The sequence below is a fragment of the Aythya ferina genome, assembly GCF_964211825.1.
Source record: "Aythya ferina genome assembly, chromosome: 2".
Taxonomy (NCBI): domain Eukaryota; kingdom Metazoa; phylum Chordata; class Aves; order Anseriformes; family Anatidae; genus Aythya; species Aythya ferina.
In genome coordinates, this window is record NC_140297.1 from 65,488,910 (window position 1) to 65,507,700 (window position 18,791).

The following is an 18,791-nucleotide window of genomic DNA, read 5'->3' on the forward strand; positions in this document are numbered from 1 at the left end:
CATTGAGACAACAGCTGAATTTCCCATTACCTCTGACAGAAGTCAGCTCCCTTACGCTGAGCTGGGACATATTCCCACATCTTGAGCACATATCAAGAGCTTAAAATGTCACATCTCAGATGGTCTGTCACCACAGCTTGCTCAGAACCAGATATGTTAGCAGGCAGTCTTCAAATTTATCCTATAACTGTAAAAGCACCTCTTGGGGGCTATTTCATTCCAAAGAGGCCACACAACTGTGCATGATCATAGAGGAGTGCTTCTACTAGTCGACTTTCCTCACTTGACCTTAATCCACAACTTCAACATTAAGTGATGCAGGAAGAGGAGTTAACCTAGATGTACAGTATTGCTGTCTCTCTTTATAGGCTGGGGAAGAAGTGCAGAGAGCCTCACCTAGGATGGTGCAGCTGGCTGTGTTAACTACTGGAAGATGAGTGATGTGAATGTCACCCAACACCATGCAGCAGGTAAAGGAAATGACATACCCCAGGGTTTAAAAATGTTATCAGCCCTCTAGAGCTCATCAGCACGGCTGAGAAGTAGCGTGACAGTTAGAAATGTACTCTTAAATGTTCACAAAAATGCAAGGACTTTGCCTGACATGCAAGAGGTTACTTGTGTAGAAGTAGAGTACATAGCAGAAGTACTGCTATGCTGAGACAGTCAAAATTTCTTATGGAGCACCCAGCGATAATCTATATGCTCCTTCTCCACCAGAATAACTTGGTCTTCAACAATGGTTTCTCAGGATGAGAGGTCAAAAACCTGTTTCAAACTGCTTAAAGTAGCTATGTCATACTGAAAACAAGATGTTACCTGTTCCATCCATGATCTCTGTGGTTGGGAGCACCTCATATGAGCAGGGTTCCCCAGGTGCAGAACCTGACTCCAGTTCTGCTAGGGCTGGAAGTGATACTTGGCTGGAGCTCAGCACTGGTCCAGAGCCCAGAGGCTGCCCATTCTCCAAAGCTCCTTCGTCATTTGGTATGGAAAGTTCCCCATCTGTTCATATTTGGAGGAAAGCACAGTGACAACAGAAAACACAAATAAGATACAGAAAATTTTGAAATGAAGTCTGCTTTCTCCAATAGCTTGCTTGAGAATGAAGAACCTGAACTAAGTCATTGTATGTGCATAGGAGACACAGGATAATGATCAAAATAATATGGTTTTTATCTCAAAAATACAACTTGTGCTGAGCAATTTTTGGAGCTGTCTGAACGATGTTCTGTCCACAACAGTTTCATAGAAGTCTGACAGCATTTCATTTGTCTTACAGGGTTATTAAGACTTGGGAAAGATCTGCCAAATAACTGTGTTGATCCTTTGCTTATCCCTAGGCTTGTCATTATGATCCATGGTCTAAGCTGCATGGTCATCCTCCATCTGATAAGGCCACAAAATTTATTTTCCCTGTCTCTGTTAAAACTGTAAAGTCAGAAAAGAGAATGGACTGGAACTGAAGCTATCAAACTTTAAAAAAAAAATACAATACATAATTTATAATATTTTAATAATAATAATAATGAGCATTATTCCCTTCCCTTACAGTATTTTTAATACCATAAAGGACACAAAAGGAATCACAGAAGTATTTCACTACTTTATATCCCAATAAAACTATTATAGTCTCCCAGCATGATCAAGACTATAAGTAAGGGAGAGAACAATTTTTATGGTTGCCTGGTGAAAGGTCTTGATATTGAGATATAGCGGATTCCATTTAGAAAGTCTGTTTTTGAAGTTATTATTAATAACTTCTCCATATAGGCAAAAATTTCTGTAACAGCAATTGTTCGTTTCTTTTCTATCAAACACCACTTCACATTAGAAATAATATAGAACAGAAGGGAGGGATCATATCATTCTTCACGGTGTCAACCTGCATGATTTTTATCTCAGAACTTGTTATGCACAGTACTCTGGTACCTGGAGGCAATGACTGCACAGGTATATCAATTGCAATTTTATAAAGTGTTCAGCTCTTATGGTTATGAGTGGAAGCCTGAAAATAAACCCAGAATGTGACCTGTAAGAAAAGAAAAGAAAAAAAAAAAAAAAAGCAGGCAAATAAAAAGAGCCTAATTTTCCTATGCTTTCAAATTATTTTTAAAGTCAAACTCAGGATTTCAGGATCTGGTTCTTCATTTTTGGGCAACTGTGATTAGCCACATTACTGCTCAATGTACCATGCAGAAATGTACAGCACTCAAGTGAGCACACACTTTCCCCTCACACGGCTAAGATATGCAAAACACTTTGGAAAACAATACTGAAGAGACAGAAAAACAAAGTTGCACTTAGGTGTCAGTACACAGCAATTAGCATGTCTGAAAGTACAACAGATGTACTACTAATAAATAATTATTATTTTTTTTCTTTCTGTCTTGTAAAGCTTCGGTACAACATGTGAAGATGGTCTCTTCCTTAGTTTGGTATTGTTAGAAATACCAAGGTTCTTGACTTTCTTAATTTTATTTATTAATTTATTTATTAAGAACCAAAGAGCTATTACGATATATTGCCACATCACCTGCAGCTTTCAGAGCAATCAACTGAGCTGGCAAAAGGTGGCAACATTAATCAAAACTGAAGGTTTCAGCCAATTTTTCACAGCATAGCCTCTTTCTAACTGCTGCAGTCATTCAATACAAACCATTTTATTTCCCTAGATAGCAAGGATCAACCAACAGTTCAGCCAGTATTTAAGCTGAATGTTTTTTGACTTAACTGTTTTGACTTAACTGTTAGGATGGAAATGCCATGTATCCCGTGCTTGTTTTGTCTCCCTTTTGTAAACACATTCCTTTACATGTGTTTGGGATAGAGGCTGCTGTTGTGTCAGAGACATGGTTTCATGAAAGATCATAATTACTGCTTAGGCAGAATAACTGCTTCTTGAATGAAAGACAGTGACTATGTCCAACAATATTCACTAATTTGGTACAGGACTAAATTTGACCATTACTATGACCAGACAATGAGTATGTATGATAAAACCAACAATTTATTTTTTTTTTTGGGATATCTACACATTTTTAATGGAGATGCCAATTGTAACATGCAGAGCATCTTGAAATCTTACTATCTTTAATGCACTTTGTATTTATCAAGGTATATTCAGCATGGCTTAAGAAGATAGCATTCAAATTATCTGTTGAAGGTTTACTATTGCAAAAAAGCAAAGTAAGAGAGAATTTTGACTTTTACTTGTTGTCATAATAGCAAGCGTGACAGCTCTCCTTATTGACAACATAACCTATTTTAATCTTCCCTTTGAAAATCTCTTATCTTCATTTAGGCTCTAAAATTCATCCTCGGATTTGACTGAAATCATCAGACATGGCACAGTATCATGACTGAAATATATACACTAAATCTGATCTTGCTTAAAGAAGAACTACACCAGGAACTGCTAAAACACAGTAAACAGGTCAAAGAAGGAGATGAAAATCATCATCTGTAAAGTGAAGAATCTCTTAGTGTGAATTAATCCTGGATCAGAGGTATGCTTGACAACCAGACATAAAGGGCAAATTAATTGCTATTTTTAAAGTAGTAAAAGCTATTTCGGATAGCTGACATACAAATGGAAAAAATCTTAGTAATGCAGTTATGACATATATGGATGAATTGATTAGTCTTCAGGAACTATGAGTTTAATTTTGCACAGTGATAACATACGTAATCTTTTGTTCTCAAACTTGCTAATCCCTTTGCTGCATTTTATGGGAGCCTGCTGTTACTAAGTGGAGAACAACTTTCCCTAAATGCATGAGCTTTGATACTGCAGGCAGTGTGCTAGTCAGCATGATCTGGACTGGACCAAAGTCAGTAATGTGAACTCTGCAGCAAAAGGAGCACAAGAAGGCTGCTGCTCTGTTAAACAGGATGCTCTGTACATGGATAGTGATGGAACAAGCAGAACCTCAGAGGAATTTCTCTGATGCACAGGGCTCTAACCCGGATGCTTTGGTTCAGCCTTGCCTGTGAAAATAACAGCACAGGGTGAGGGCCCAGAAATACATAGATGATATTTTCAAAAGATGTGGACCTTAAGCACAGTTTGTACTAATAAACTCATCTGCCATTTCCACTTCTTTTAATTCTTTTTCAAATTACTTGCAGCCCACAGTGCATCATGATAGCTGGTACAGATTGATCCTTTTGTTGTTTCTTTTCTTTGGAGCTCTGCCTACATTCTCACTGTGTCTTTTGACTCTGAATGCCTTGCAATAGGGAACTTCCTATCTGCTTGATAAATGTAAAGCTCATGTGCTCCTTCCATAGCCAAATGGCTGAGCCAAAATGATAATGAGAATTCTAAATCTTGTGTTATTTTCCATTTTGGGTTGTCTTCAGTACTGGCCTTCTCTCAAGTATGAATGTCCAGACAAATATTCTCAATGGACAAGGCTAGGAAGGGCAAGGCATGTCCATGCCCTTCTCTGCTGTGGCCCCCTTGGGCTAAGTGACAGAAAATCAAGTGCTCTTGTTTGAGGTTTATCACTCACAGAACATTTTCAAGCCCTGCCAGGGTTTAGGTAACCTGAAATTTTGTTTTTTAAACCCTGATTTTGATTAGATAGACAGTACAAAAATAGAATCGTACAAAAGATGAAGACTGCACATGCTTCCTTTGAGGAAGCCACTGCATCATCATCTCTGAAGTAAGCAATTACTATGCTCCTGTTCAGAAACTTCTTACTACAGGAAACCTTGTCTATGTTCACATGAATGAAGATGTATCAAAATATTACATGTAGCTTTTAATTCTTTGCCCATAGCACACTGGGCATCTCTAAAGACAGATACTTTAGTGATGGTTACAGCTTCATATGAGAATCAAAGCTGTTCATCTATGTGTTCGAGCTCTTGGCTCTGCCTGCCTGCAAACTATTAGACCAGCAGGCATCTGACCAGATATTTCTTCAATATACTGTTTTTCTAAAAGTACACGGTATTTGACAAAAAATGCAATCTTTGCCCACATTTGCAGAAGATGCAAGCCACGCAACCCTTGAAATAGCAGAAACTTATTCAGTCATGATTCTGGCCCTTGCCAAGAAGTGAGCTCTCTGCAGTTCAGTCTGGAGTGGTTTCACTTGAACAGTTTAAGTATGAGGGTCACTGAAGTGATAAAAGCATTTCTTGTTTCCCAAATATAGCAGCTGGACTGCAGTGATTCTCCCATCTGTGAACACTGTGACTTACTGAGCTCTACTAACTGTCACCTGCTGGACAACACAAAGTCATCTGAAAAGCCACCAAATCCTGAAGCAAACAGGTCAGAATGTCACTTTAAATAACAGGCAAACTGGCTAATTCCGTTCTTCTTCAACATAGGTGATAAAACAATACTAAGCACACTGCAGCTCCAGAATTTCTGTTCTTAGGTCAGTCTATCCATTTTAATTTTCCTGTTATATGTTCAGAATATTTTAAGAAAGAAAAAGGCAAAATTACCCACTCATGGGCCTGAGTGTTAGGAATGGGAGACTAAGAGATTTAACCATTATGACTCCAACTATTGTCTGTACAAGATGCCTCTTGGCACAGAAGATGCTACCATCAAATAAAGCCTTCTGATATGAATACTCTTGGATTACTTTTCCTCTACAAATTTTGTCATACTCATCCTCACATCACACACGATCAATGCTACTATACTTGTGTGTATACACTTTTATCTCTGCCCTGCTTCTTTCAAGGAAGGGCTCCAATTTTTCTTTGCTTGCTGTGTTTACAACAAGCAGGAAATAATGTGGAGATACTGGATTACAAATCTAGCCATGTTGTGTGATAGCTTCCCATTTATATGCATCTGAAAAATAAAAAAAGTTCAATGTCTCTACTCCTTGTACTAGAAACAGGAAGAAGCCCGAGTTTCTTACCAGCTCTTTCTGCTATGTATGAAAAGGTGAAAAATGACTACAAGGAGGAGTGCTTTTTGTTTGTTTTGTTTTTTTGATGAGGAACTTCAGACAGCTTAACATCTACTTTACCAGGCAATATTGAAGATTACAGACTACAGCATCACTTGAAGGGAAAAAGCTGCAGCCTTTTGGAGCAAAGCAGGGAGAATTTCCCGGAGTTTCAAGGTAGAAGACAGGGTCATGCTGCACAGGAGAGATTTTTCATTTGGATGCCTTTAGGTTTGTGCGGGGATAAACAGTGGCTGTCCTACAAGCTCCCCAGGGTGTTGAATTGGGAGCTACTTCCTGGCTTCCCCTGGGCTGAGACCCACATGGAGTGACAGACTCAAATGTGCCTCGCTGGCCACAGGGATGTCTGCTTCATGGTTGAGTATATGGTCCAAGTCACAGTCCAAAATGTGGAAAACCTGAGACACTGAGAAGGGAAAACCTTTTGCCATTTGTTGTTTCTGCTCTGCATATAGAATGACTCCCAAGACACCACAGTAAGAGCACAGGCAGTATTCGATCCAAAGGATAAGGAGCATCTAAAATATGCAATGGATAAAAACTGTAGAATGTAATCACAAGCAGCACATTGCTTTTATTTGGGTTAGCAAATTTTTAAATAATCTCTTCTTTCCCAATAAGCTAGATTAAAACAGCATATAGCAGATTTAAGCAGACCAAACCTAATGAGATGGACTGTATCTATAAAATCTCTGAAAATGTTTAGCTTCTACAGACTTATCCAGGTTTTGTACTGGTACTGCTGAAGAATTTTAGACTTTGAATTAATGAGATATCAAAGCACATGCCTAAGTTGTATTGAAATTAAAAGGCAATTTTGCCATACTTTTACATAATTTGCTGAATTCACTGCCTTAGTTATTGACAAGAGAAGCAGCAAAACAAATAAAAGTTGCAGTTAAAGATTGACACATACACAATAGATGTCAAATGTGTGTTGCATTACCAGTGTAAAATAATGGTGTTTTGCATAAAAAGTACATTACTGACACAACAAATTAATTATCCTGAAAAAGGAATCATTATTTTTTTGACATTTGAGCTGTTTCAAGGGAATGTTCACTGTTCTGTGCTCATCACAGGATCCCAAGCCTTTAAAACGTTTCCTTTTTTCCACAACTGCTAATCCCATAGTGACTCAGCCACACAATTGATAATAAATGCAGGCACAGACCCATTTCATCTCCCTATGGTCTGGATGCCTTGCTGTTCTGCAACAAGTTACTATTGCACGCTGCTGAGACTTATATTTCTACTGCTTTACATTTTTGATTAGCTTTCAATTTTATTTGCTAGATAGCTACCACATCTATCCAATCAAGAGGGTGTGAAATCAAGAGATGTTCTAGAGACCTTACTCTGTACAGTCCTGCTATTTTGTATGGTATTCCCAGTTCCTAATGTTACAACAATGTAAGATGTGGCCATAAAATTATACAGGATGTCAATTTAATGTTGCAAAAAGAAAGAGCACTTACCTTTATCAAAAATTTCCTTCAGCACTCCTCGTTTTATAAGCTCCTCTCTGCTTTGCCTCATTGATATCTTTCTTTCCAAAGCTGTAAGCAGAGGAGATGCGTGAATATTAATAGAAAAGAAGGAAAATGATAATTTTGAAAGGCTTTATTCCTTTTAAAGTGTTTTTCGCCTATTAACAACAGTGACAAACTGTCTTAAAAGGTACTGGCAGCCCAAGAATTTGTTTGCTGTTGTTGCATGGCTGATTTTGATAGAAATAACTATATAGTGACCTATTTGATGTCATGTCTGCATTCCTGTTGCTTAATTTAGATATGTGACCCAAGCAAGAAATGGAGAATTAGAGACAGCAAAGAAATTGAAAAAAAATAATGTAGAAGTTGGTGAGAGAAAGGCAAGAAAGAAGGCAATGTAGAAGATCATGGCCAATGAAATACACGTCTGTGGATTGTCTCCAGGCCATTGAAGAGGACCAGCACCTCCACTTCCCCAAAGACAAGGCTGGTTTGCCACTAACTCCAGTAAGAGCAGAGTTAGGCATTTAGGACAGTGCAAAAAAAGAGCTGTTTAGTGGAGTCTCATCTTCCCTGAAGGGGTGTTTTGCCCAAAACAGGTACCAATGAGGGGTAATCCATGTCAGCCAGTGTAATTTAACATCAGCTCTGAACAACCTGAGTCCTGTATTTGTTGCCTGGAGACTGTGGTTGCCAGGGCAGCAAAATAACAGAAATTTCATGTTTGTTCAGTTCAGTAGTAATTAAAACAATGTCCAATTAACCAAAATACCACAAAGGGCATGCATTCAGGCAAATTTCTGAAAGACAGCAAGCAAGGGGCACAAGAAGCGATGTGCAGGACTGTGTGCGCTCTGCGAGAAACAAGCCTGTGCTTGCCAAAAAACAGGCACAGTCAAGGGCGAATTGCTTCTGCCATATGCTCCGCTATCAGACACAGCGCAGACGCACACAGGCACAAATGAACTGGGACTTTGCGTCTCCGGTCTAACCAAGGCAGATTTAAAGAAAAAGGGGCCCTGAAACACCCTGTCCCTGGAAACATGAGGATATAATCTTTTCTGGCACTGCTGGCTGTTCACTCTTCTCGGAGGGTCACAATATACGTCATGAATTAGCTGTGCTTACACTGACACACTGTGCTCATTGCAATTTATTTGCTGTTAGATACATATAGCTTAGCATGTACAAGGCAGCTCTGATTTTAAAAGCATTATTTTCCATAGGATAAATTTGTTTCTCCATTTCTAAAATCAGCTTTCAACATGTATTCTTCAGGTCTAAGAAAGCCAGTAGATACCATCAATAGCTAATAAAACCTGTGCTCTCCCCTGAACATGCGCTCTGAGCTTCAGCCCAGAATTAATGGCACTACAAGACCTCATACCCCCAGCAACATGGTATAGTTTTATTTCTGAGGCTCTTAATGTAACAGCCTTTGGGGATTAAGAGACACGGCATTTTCTGAAGTGCCTTAGCCTCTTTTTAAGAAGTGCTTTAGGCAACTTACAGCCTTTCAAAGAAACTTAGATTTCTAACATGCTTTTGGAAAATAAACACCCCAACCATCAGACTGAAGTCACTTTGTAGACTAGTCCCTCATCTGCCTTTTTCCCACAAGTGGTCTTGCGTTGGTATGGCATTTAAATCTTCTTCCCCTTCCTCTTTAAGAACAGCTTCCCTTGCTCTCTCCAAAAAAGCCAAAACAAACTACTGCTAACTTGTAAGCTTTCTTCCATGGAATATATCATTAAAATCCCAACTTAAAAGAGTAATTTGGCCTTACTGAACACCTTTTCCAATAATTCTGAGAAATGGTAATTTTCCATGAGTGTAAACAGAGCACAGCACACAGTCTCTGCTGTTCAGTGGGAAATCTGGTCGGGTGAACCAGCAGCAAAATAGCAGTTTCTGCTCATGGGCAGCAGCACTTTCTCCAAAACAAAGGCACAAGCAAATTCTGCTGTTTCTGAACTTCACCAGAAATAGCTAAGTTACATATCCACATTTTACATACTAATCCAAGCACATGGCTGCAGGCATATAACCATATGCTGTGCACAAGTAGATGGATTTCTAGGTGACATGTTGGCCTTTCCTATACCATACACAAATAAGCCAAGGGAGAATGGCCAACAAAATGTGCTGACCCCATGGGGTGTGCAGATCAAGTCAACCACTGAGGATATGATTGTGTCTGCCCATTTTACACAGACACTGGCAACCACCCATGTTCCCCATCCCACCCTTCTGCCTGGTCAAGAGCCAGGTGTACACGGTAGCAGCAGTACTGAGTTCATGGCTAGGCAGACATGCCACGTTATGAAAGTAGTGGTAAGAAACATGTTAATGCTTCTGCAGGGCAGATTTCTAACCAGGGCTAGCTGGATATTCTGCAGAAGCAGAGGAATACCTTCACCCAAACAATTCCTAAGCAACATATTCAAATATAGCACAAGACTTCTCAAAACCAGAGTTTTGTGCAGTCTACCTAATAGTCTATCTGTACTTTAGGAAGACTGCAAATATATATTTTTTTTCAAGTATTCCTTTTTAGTTCTAATCTGTTTCTGTTCCAGAATGGAAAAAAAAAAAAAAAAAAAAAAAAGAACAAACATCCCAAACCAAACCAAACCACTCCAGTTTGAAGCTCAGATGAAAACATTTTTTTCAGTATCCAAATCCTTTCAAAGTAGGTACAGGACTTAAAGTATTAATTATTTTCCTACTAAGCCAGTTTAATTAATAAGATATTTAGAGGAAGGGCATGCTGGGCTAAGAGCAGCATTGAATGATAATAACAGATGTTATACTAAAACTATGGAACATGCTGCTTTCCTTTAATACAAATCTTCCTCCCAAACAAGTCTTGCACATTTAAATGCATAAACTGCTATGCTACTGCTGGATCAAGTGTAAAAAATCACAAGTGTCTAGATGCAGAACTCATTAGGAACTAACAGCTTGAACAATGAAATGTTTCACTCTGCCTGGATTTCTCTGACAAAGATTGCCAGTTCTTTTACGAAGGATGTTTTTTTCAAGCAGAAAGCTGATACAGAATAAATTCATTCACTCTACTGAGAAGGGATCAATTCACAGCAGAGCATAAATACATGAATTAATCCTTGATTCATGAGAAACCCATAAATTCTGTGATGGACAAAAATAAAATGTAATTAATATTTAACAAAAGATGGATTACTTCATTGGCAATTTACCTTGGTGATTAACCTCATTTTGTTCACGTGTACAATCTTCCAGATTAGAAACAATCACTAAGCCCTCTTTACAGGGACTATTTATACCAGAAACCAGTTATCTTAACAAAGTCAGCCACTCTCCAATAAAGACTCACTTACTAGTTTCTGGTTTCTGTAAGTGAGAATGTCTGTATTTTATGATATAAATGTGCAGACTTTGTTACAGCTCCCTGCAGTATGCTATTACTTTTAAGCTCTGATGAAGAAACATCAGTGGGAAATAGTTTTATTAATGTTTCTAAGCTAGTGTTTTTGAACTCTTCCCCCAGGAGCAGCACCCCTCCACTGTTCAAGCAGAGCGCTTCTCTGTGGCAGACCCATTAAGATCAGTAAAGCCTTGACAGGGTCATGAGGATTTCCAGCCCCTCCATTCTGGAAATTGAGTACAGTTTTGTCTTTATTCCTCTAATAAGCCGTTGTGCTCTCTGATGACAGTGATTGTGGGCCATTCCACCAGCTGAGAAGGTGAGCACACTGCTGCCTTTGTGCCAAGCCTTTTGCTGCTCCATTAAACAGCCGAACAGGCATTTATGTAGTCAGGATGTTTGACGTTTCCGTCCCTCACATCCTTCCCTCCAACACAAAGATGAACTCTTCCAACATGCATCTAGATGAGAATAAACTGCTCCCCTTTGCATAACTCATCATGCTGCTGTTAAAAGCAAGGGGCAGACTAAACACTCAAGTCCTGCCTTTCTGTTCATTTGACAATCAAAACTAAACACATCCGTGCTAGCCAGTTGAATCCTGATTAAGGAGGTATTGGGGAGGCATTGGGGAGGCAAGGACAATCCCCAGACATGGACTGTATATCTCGAAACAAGACACTGAAACTCATGATAAGGAAGCGGCAGACGGACAGAGAAACAAACGTAAGGACTATAAATCTCAAAACTGGACATTGGAATTCATTATAAAGATACAACAAACGGAAGAATTGGCAACAACCAGCTCTCGCAATTAAGAAACCTGCCAATTCAGCAAATTCCTGACCAAAGGTGAAAAGTACACTGTGAGGAAGACTCGGGGTCTTCCTCCCAAAGACCCCTGCCCACGTCCCAAAGACCCCTGCCCACAATTCTTGGAAGGCTCTACGCAGGCGCAAGGTGCCAAAAGGCTAATTAGCATAAGAAGCGAGGGAAGGCGGGGATAGGTAATGCATATGTATAGGTGCTTGTAGAATATTGATAGATTGATTGTATAAATTCAAGACTGCTTTCCGCTTTAGGTATGCACGATAGGTGGAGAGATCCCCCGTGCATCCAGCGCTGCAATAAAGAATATACCACTTAAAGGAATTTCGGCTTCGATCTTTGAATCAATCTGGCACCCCAGATGGGACGACCTCTCTGCCGGACCGCAGGACCCGCTGGGGACAGGACTCCCTAGGGTACCCCCGGGATTTCCCGGAGGGACTCCTCGACTCACCGGATCACTGCGGAGGCAGACAAGGACCCCATCATTGTAAGTGAGTATATTCTTTATTCTGGTTTGGTTTTCTGGTAGACCGGTCATCTGGGACTGTCCAGTAAGTCGGAAGGTGACTTCTGCAGGACAGTATTTGGTATATACTTTGTGGTTAGTACCACAAGTATATCTGGGGACCTTGGGGTCCATCTGTATCTGGAACTGTCTGTAAGTCAGAAGGTGATCTTCTGCGAGGCAGTGTTTGGTATATACTTTGTGGTAAGCACCATAAGTATATTTGGGGACCTTAAGGAAAGAGCTCGCTTTAAGGTCCATCTGGAATTGTGTTGTCTATTTCGGTTTTCTGACTCATGGAGTATGGTATTTAACTTTGGTTATTGTTACTGTGATTTTGGCTATTTTTCTGGTGGTAATAGTAGGTTCGTGGCATTGTTATAAGAGAGATATCGTTACGGTGTTACACAGTTCGGTTTTCTGACTTATCGCATGTGGAATTTGACTCTGACTATTGTTATTGTGATTTTGGCAATATTGCTGGTAATAGTAGTTTTGTGACATCGCTACTGAAAGATAATGCGTGCCCGTATTTTTGTGAGTGATACGTTTTGTGATACGCTTTTGCAAGTAACATGTGTATTCTGAAACTGTAAACTGGAAAATGGGGGGGCAAACAAGCAGTGAAATTTTAAAGAAAAGTGTGTTAGGATGTGTTTTAAGTCATTGGAAGGATATTGGAGGATCTGCCGGTGGAAGTGTGAACAGGAAAACATTGATAAAATATCGTAATCAGTGGTGGCCGCTTTATAAGCTGGAATGTGGAGAAAAGTGGCCCCTAAATGGAACTTTAAACTATAATATTTTGCTACAGTTAATGTTGTTTTTTGAGAAGCAGAACAGGATGAAATGCTGTATACTGATGTTTCAGCATCTTGGTGGGAAAAGGTACGGAATTAAGTTGGCCCCTGACTGAGCCTTTGATGATGGCATTAGAGAAGTACAGGCTGGAGAAAGATAAAGGAAGTGTTAAAAGGGTTGTTGAAAGTGTTAAAGGTGTTTGAAGTTGAATGAGCAGGGAAAGAGGATGTAGGAATGATAATAGTTCTGCCTCTGCCCGAGGCAGAGATCTTAAAATCATGGGTGTTAGCCCTCTGGGGCAAAGGGACCATGATGGGTCCCAGAGAGTTGTCACAGAAACAGAAAACCAGTTAACTCTTAAAACAACCTGAGTTCATGTGCGAGCTCAGATTGCCGATGGGACCGCTCAGGGAACTGTGGACAATTGCATTCCCCTGACCGACCCCCACTAAGACCCTAATCATCCCGAAAATTATGAACGGTTAAGTAAATACTAAAATCTGGATGAATTGGGAATTGAGAATATGCTTCCAACAAGGTCTAAAAGAAACCCCTATGGAATTTTTAGACCAACTCTGAAATGTAATGAAAATAAATAAATAAATAAATAAAACAAAACGGTTTGGACCTGGCTTCGGAGGACAAATTGACTAGCCTTTTCCTAGGGTAATTGACCCCTGATTTCAACAGGAATAATGGGGACCTGGGGAATCTACCCTAGCGGATCCTCCACTGGTTATAATGAAGTTAGGGGAGGAATGGAAGTGAAATTTCTTATTGATATGGGGCAACGTATTCAGTTCTAAATCAAGCATTAATGCCTTCACAGAATTATTATGTTAGGGTAAAAGGTGTGTTGTGGTTTAACCCGGCCGGCGGGGAGAGAGATGGGGGGTGAGGCCCGTGAGTTGAGATAAAGACAGTTTAATAAGACAAAATAATAATAATAATAATAATACAATGATGATAATGGTACCACTGCTAGTGGTGTGTGCAAACAGGTGATGCACAATGCAATTGCTCGCCACCCGCTGACCGATGCCCAGCCTAGCCCCGAGCAGTCCGGCCCCCTCCCCCCTGGCTAGCCACCCCTATGTATTGTTTAGCCTGACGTCAGATGCTATGGAATACCCCTCTGGCTGGTTTGGGTCACCTGTCCTGGGTCTGTCCCCTCCCAGCTCTTACTGCACCCCCAGCCTGCCTGTTGGCAGGACAGGGCAAAAGGCTGAGATGTCCTTGGCTTGGTATAAGCACTGCTCTTTAACAATTAAAACATTGGGGTGTTATCAGCACTCTTCTCATCCTAAGCCAAAACATAGCATTCTACCAGCTACTAGGAAGAAAATTAACTCTGTTCTAACTGAAACCAGGACAAGGTGTAACCGAAAAGGCTTATTTTTGTGAACCTTTGAAGTACAAGTTATGGAAACAATGGAGCATACACAGATTTTTATATATGCCTAACTCCTCATGGGCACTCTTAGGTAGAGATTTATTAGAGCAAGTAGGAGCAGAAATTGTTTTTGAAAAAGGGAAAATGGAATTAAGTATAGGAGAAGAACAACTAACAAATGTGTTAAGTTTGGCACTAATACAAACTGACCCTAAAAGTGAAATACCTTTAGAGATCACAGATCAAGTATGTCCAGGAGTTTGGGCTACTGAAACCCCTGAAAGAGGTAAAAATGTGACCTTAATAATTATTAAATTAAAGCCAGGAGAGAAACCCATTAAGGTTAAGTAATATCCTTAGAGGATAGAAGATAGGAAAGGAATTAAAGAGATAATTAATAAATTTTTACAGTATGGATTATTGATTGAATGCGAATCAGAATACAATGCACGCATATTGCCAATTAAAAAGGCAGATGAAAAAGCTATAGGCTAGTTCAGGATTTGAGGGCCATAAATAAAATCACTGAGGATATACATCCAGTAGTGGCAAACCCTTATACTTTGCTGACTAAATTAAAGAATAGTCAAGTCTGGTTTACCGTACTGGATTTAAAAGATGCCTTCTTCTGCCTAGGCTTAGCCACAGAAAGCCAAAACCTATTTGCCTTTGAATGGGAAAATCCCGATTCAGGCAGAAAGACGCAGCTTACGTGGACATTACTACCTCAAGGATTCAAGAATAGCCCCACTATTTTTGGAAACCAATTAGCAAGGGAACTCGAAACATGGATGCCTCCGGACACTGAAGGTGCTTTGTTACAATATGTAGATGATCTCTTAATAGCTACTGAGACTAAAGGGAGTTGTATTCAATGGACTATAAGTCGTCTTAATTTTCTGGGTTTAAATGGATATCAAGTCTCTTGACAGAAAGTCCAGCTGGCTCAACAAAGTGTGACCTATCTGGGATTTGAAATTTCGGAAGGACAACGAGAACTAGGAACTGAACATAAGGAAGTCATTTGCCAGACTCCAGAACCTCAAATGGTAAAGGAGCTACAAACCTTTTTATGAATGACAGGTTGGTGTCGCCTTTGGATTTATAATTATGGACTATTGGTAAAGCCTCTATGTGAATTGATAAAGATTAACCAGTCAAAGTTAGTCTGGACTGGAGAAGCACAAAAAGTCTTTAAACAACTTAAACAAGAATTGATGATTTTGAAATATCAAGCAATATTGGTAGAACAGGACAACGTGGAAATTGTGATAACTAATATTGTGAATCTAGCCTCTTTTCTTAGTGATGCTCCGGCACAGCCTGTGATTCACGATTGTTTAGAAACTATAGAGACTGTGTATTCCAGCTGACCAGACCTTAAGGAGGAGCCCATGGAAGATGCGGAAGAAACTTGGTTCACGGATGGGAGCAGTTTTGTTACGCAAAGACAACGTAAAGCTGGATATGCTATAACAACTACTCAGCAGGTAATCGAGTCTAAGCCTTTACCCCCTGGAACATCAGCTCAAAAGGCGGAGATAGTTGCTCTCACGAGAGCATTGGAACTGGCAGTGGGAAAAAGGGTAAATATTTGGACAGATTCTAAATATACATTCGGCGTGGTACATGCCCATGGAGCAATTTGGAAAGAACATGGATTGCTGACCGCTCAGTGAAAACACAAAGTATGCTGAAGAAATTTTAAAATTGTTAGAGGCTGTAAAACAACCAGAAAAGGTAGCTATCATGCATTGTCAGGGACACCAAAAGGGGAACACCGATTTTGAAATTGGAAATCGATTGGCAGAGGCTAAGCAGGCAGCTGAAATAACTGAGGTGAAGGCATTGTCTTTGATACCAGACGGTAAAATCCAAACTATATCCAAATTATACAAAAGAAGACTTAAAATTAATTGAAGATTTGAAAGGTAAAATGAAACCAGATGGATGAGTATATTTAAAAGATAACCACATAGTAATACCCTCTAGTTTGACATGGCCCATAGTTCTTACAGAACACAATAAAACGCATTGGGGAGCTGGCACACTGCATAAGAGCCTGAGTCAGACATTAGTGGGATGATATGATAAAACAAGTAACTCAACAATGTAGCATTTGCTTACACAATAACCCCAATACCAAGAATAGAATAAAATTTGGAATAATCGGTAAAGGAAATTATTCGGGGCAACAGTGGCAAATTGATTTTTCAGAACTCCCTAGAAAAGGGGGGTATCATTATTTACTGGTTCTGACTGACACGTTTTCAGATGCTTTGGATTCTAGTAGCAATGTCTTCTGATAGAGTTTTCACATTTTGTGCACAAGTGGTAGAACAGATAAGTAAGATTCTAAAGATAGATTGGCAACTGCATACTCCTTATAGACCACAGGCAAGTGGACAGGTAGAAAAATGAACCATTTAATTGAACAATAAATAGCTAAAATTGGATAAGAAGCTAATTTGTCATGGACTCAATCCCTCCCTTTAGCATTACTTGGAATTAGAGTTAAACCTAGAATAAAAGGGAATTTGAGTCCCTTCAAAATCTTATATGGAAGGCCATAGCAATTTCTATTTAGTGGAGAGGACCTAACGCAGTTAGGATCAGAATATTTATATGCTTATATAACTGAACTTCAGAAACAATTAAATAAAGTACATAAATTTGTTTTAGGGACCAGGGCTAGAGGGTTGGATCAACCAATCCACCCCTTTAAGCTCGGGAATTATATATATATATAAAGACTTTTTCAGGACAACCCCTACAGGAAAAATGGAAGGAAAGTGGATGGGACCATACCAAGTATTACTGACAACACACACCGCCATTAAGATTAAGAAGCAAGCAGCTTGGATCCACAATTCAAGGGTGAAGAAGGTCCCAGCGAGGATATAGACCACCACTCCAATTGGACCAACAAAATTACGGTTTTCCAGATCCTAATGATTGCAGGGGTGCGGTTCTCGGATTCGGGGTGGGCAACTTGGGATGAGAACTTACACCTGACCTTAATACAAACAATTTCTCAAGTAACTAATAAGACGAACTGTTGGGTATGCACCCATCTGCCACAGCATGGGAATAAGGGTGTATCGTTAATCGGGATTCCGTTGCCTGCAAACTTATCTTGGACTAATTTGTGGGAAAACACATCTTGGGGTCGAAAATATGAAGAAGTTTTGGAACTAGAAGTTAGTAGCTTCATGCCGTTGGAATCTTACTATGTATGTGTACAAAGGTGTAACCCGCCTAAGGGTATGGGAAAACAGGATTGTATAAATACAGGTACTACTTATGTGGGGAATCAGACATCTTGTAATCGAAAAATTGATATTAGTACAACTAGCAGTTGGGCAAATTCAACCAGCTGGACGGTTCCAGAAGGAAAAGGGTGGTATTGGCTATGCAATGATACAGCCTGTAAGGTCTTGCCCGAGAATTGGAAGGGAACTTGCACTCTTGGAGCGGTAGTCCCCAATATGACAGTACACGATGTAGTGCCTCGAGCCTACTTGAGAAATCATATGCGGAGAATCAGACGAAAAATTAACAATCCATTGATAGAGAGACACACCGCTTTTCATAGTTTTGTTTGATGGTTTATCCCATGGTTAGGAGTGAGTGAATTGGAAAAGGCAATAGTTAATATTTCTGCAATTATAGAGAAGTTAGAAAACAAAACTCTGGATGCTATAAAGGCTCAACAAGAAGAGATATCTAGTTTATCACAGGTAGTATTACAAAATTGGATGGCCCTAGACTTGTTACTGGCCGCTCAAGGGGGAGTCTGTACAGTAATAAACACAAGTTGTTGTGTGTATGTAGATCAGAGTGGAAGGATCTCTACCGACCTGGAAGAAATATGGAAGCAGACAAGGATCCTACATGATATCAGTAAAGATGATCTTTCGTGGAGTTTTAGTGAAATATGGAATAAGTTAACCTCCTGGTTGCCCAATTTTCAATGGTTGAAACAAGTGTTCATTGCTCTAATCGCATTAGTAGTATTAGGAATATTTGTGTGCATGTTGTTTAGATGCCTGCTTTGTTGTGTTACTGTAAATAATGAAAGTATCTGATGCAAAAGAATTTGCATGAGAAAAGAAAAGGGGGGATTGATTAAGGAGGTATTGGGGAGGCATTGGGGAGGCAAGGACAATCCCCAGACATGGACTGTATATCTCGAAACAAGACACTGAAACTCATGATAAGGAAGCGGCAGACGGACAGAGAAACAAACGTAAGGACTATAAATCTCAAAACTGGACATTGGAATTCATTATAAAGATACAACAAACGGAAGAATTGGCAACAACCAGCTCTCGCAATTAAGAAACCTGCCAATTCAGCAAATTCCTGACCAAAGGTGAAAAGTACACTGTGAGGAAGACTCGGGGTCTTC

General features: G+C 39.8%; 1 protein-coding gene across 11 annotated transcripts in view; it reads right to left on the reverse strand.

The window, feature by feature from the left end:
• Window positions 1-18,791, reverse strand: part of PHACTR1 (phosphatase and actin regulator 1) — a gene marked incomplete at its 3' end in the record, with an annotated part of 439,651 nt that overhangs the window by 73,086 nt on the left and 347,774 nt on the right. For all 11 annotated transcript variants that reach the window (XM_084511511.1, XM_084511517.1, XM_084511521.1 and 8 more), the window contains 2 exons: window positions 7,427-7,507; window positions 820-1,005 (listed from right to left, as the gene is read on the reverse strand). In XM_084511511.1, the coding sequence (XP_084367637.1) occupies window positions 820-1,005; window positions 7,427-7,507 (267 nt within the window). The remainder of the gene's footprint in view (window positions 1-819; window positions 1,006-7,426; window positions 7,508-18,791) is intronic.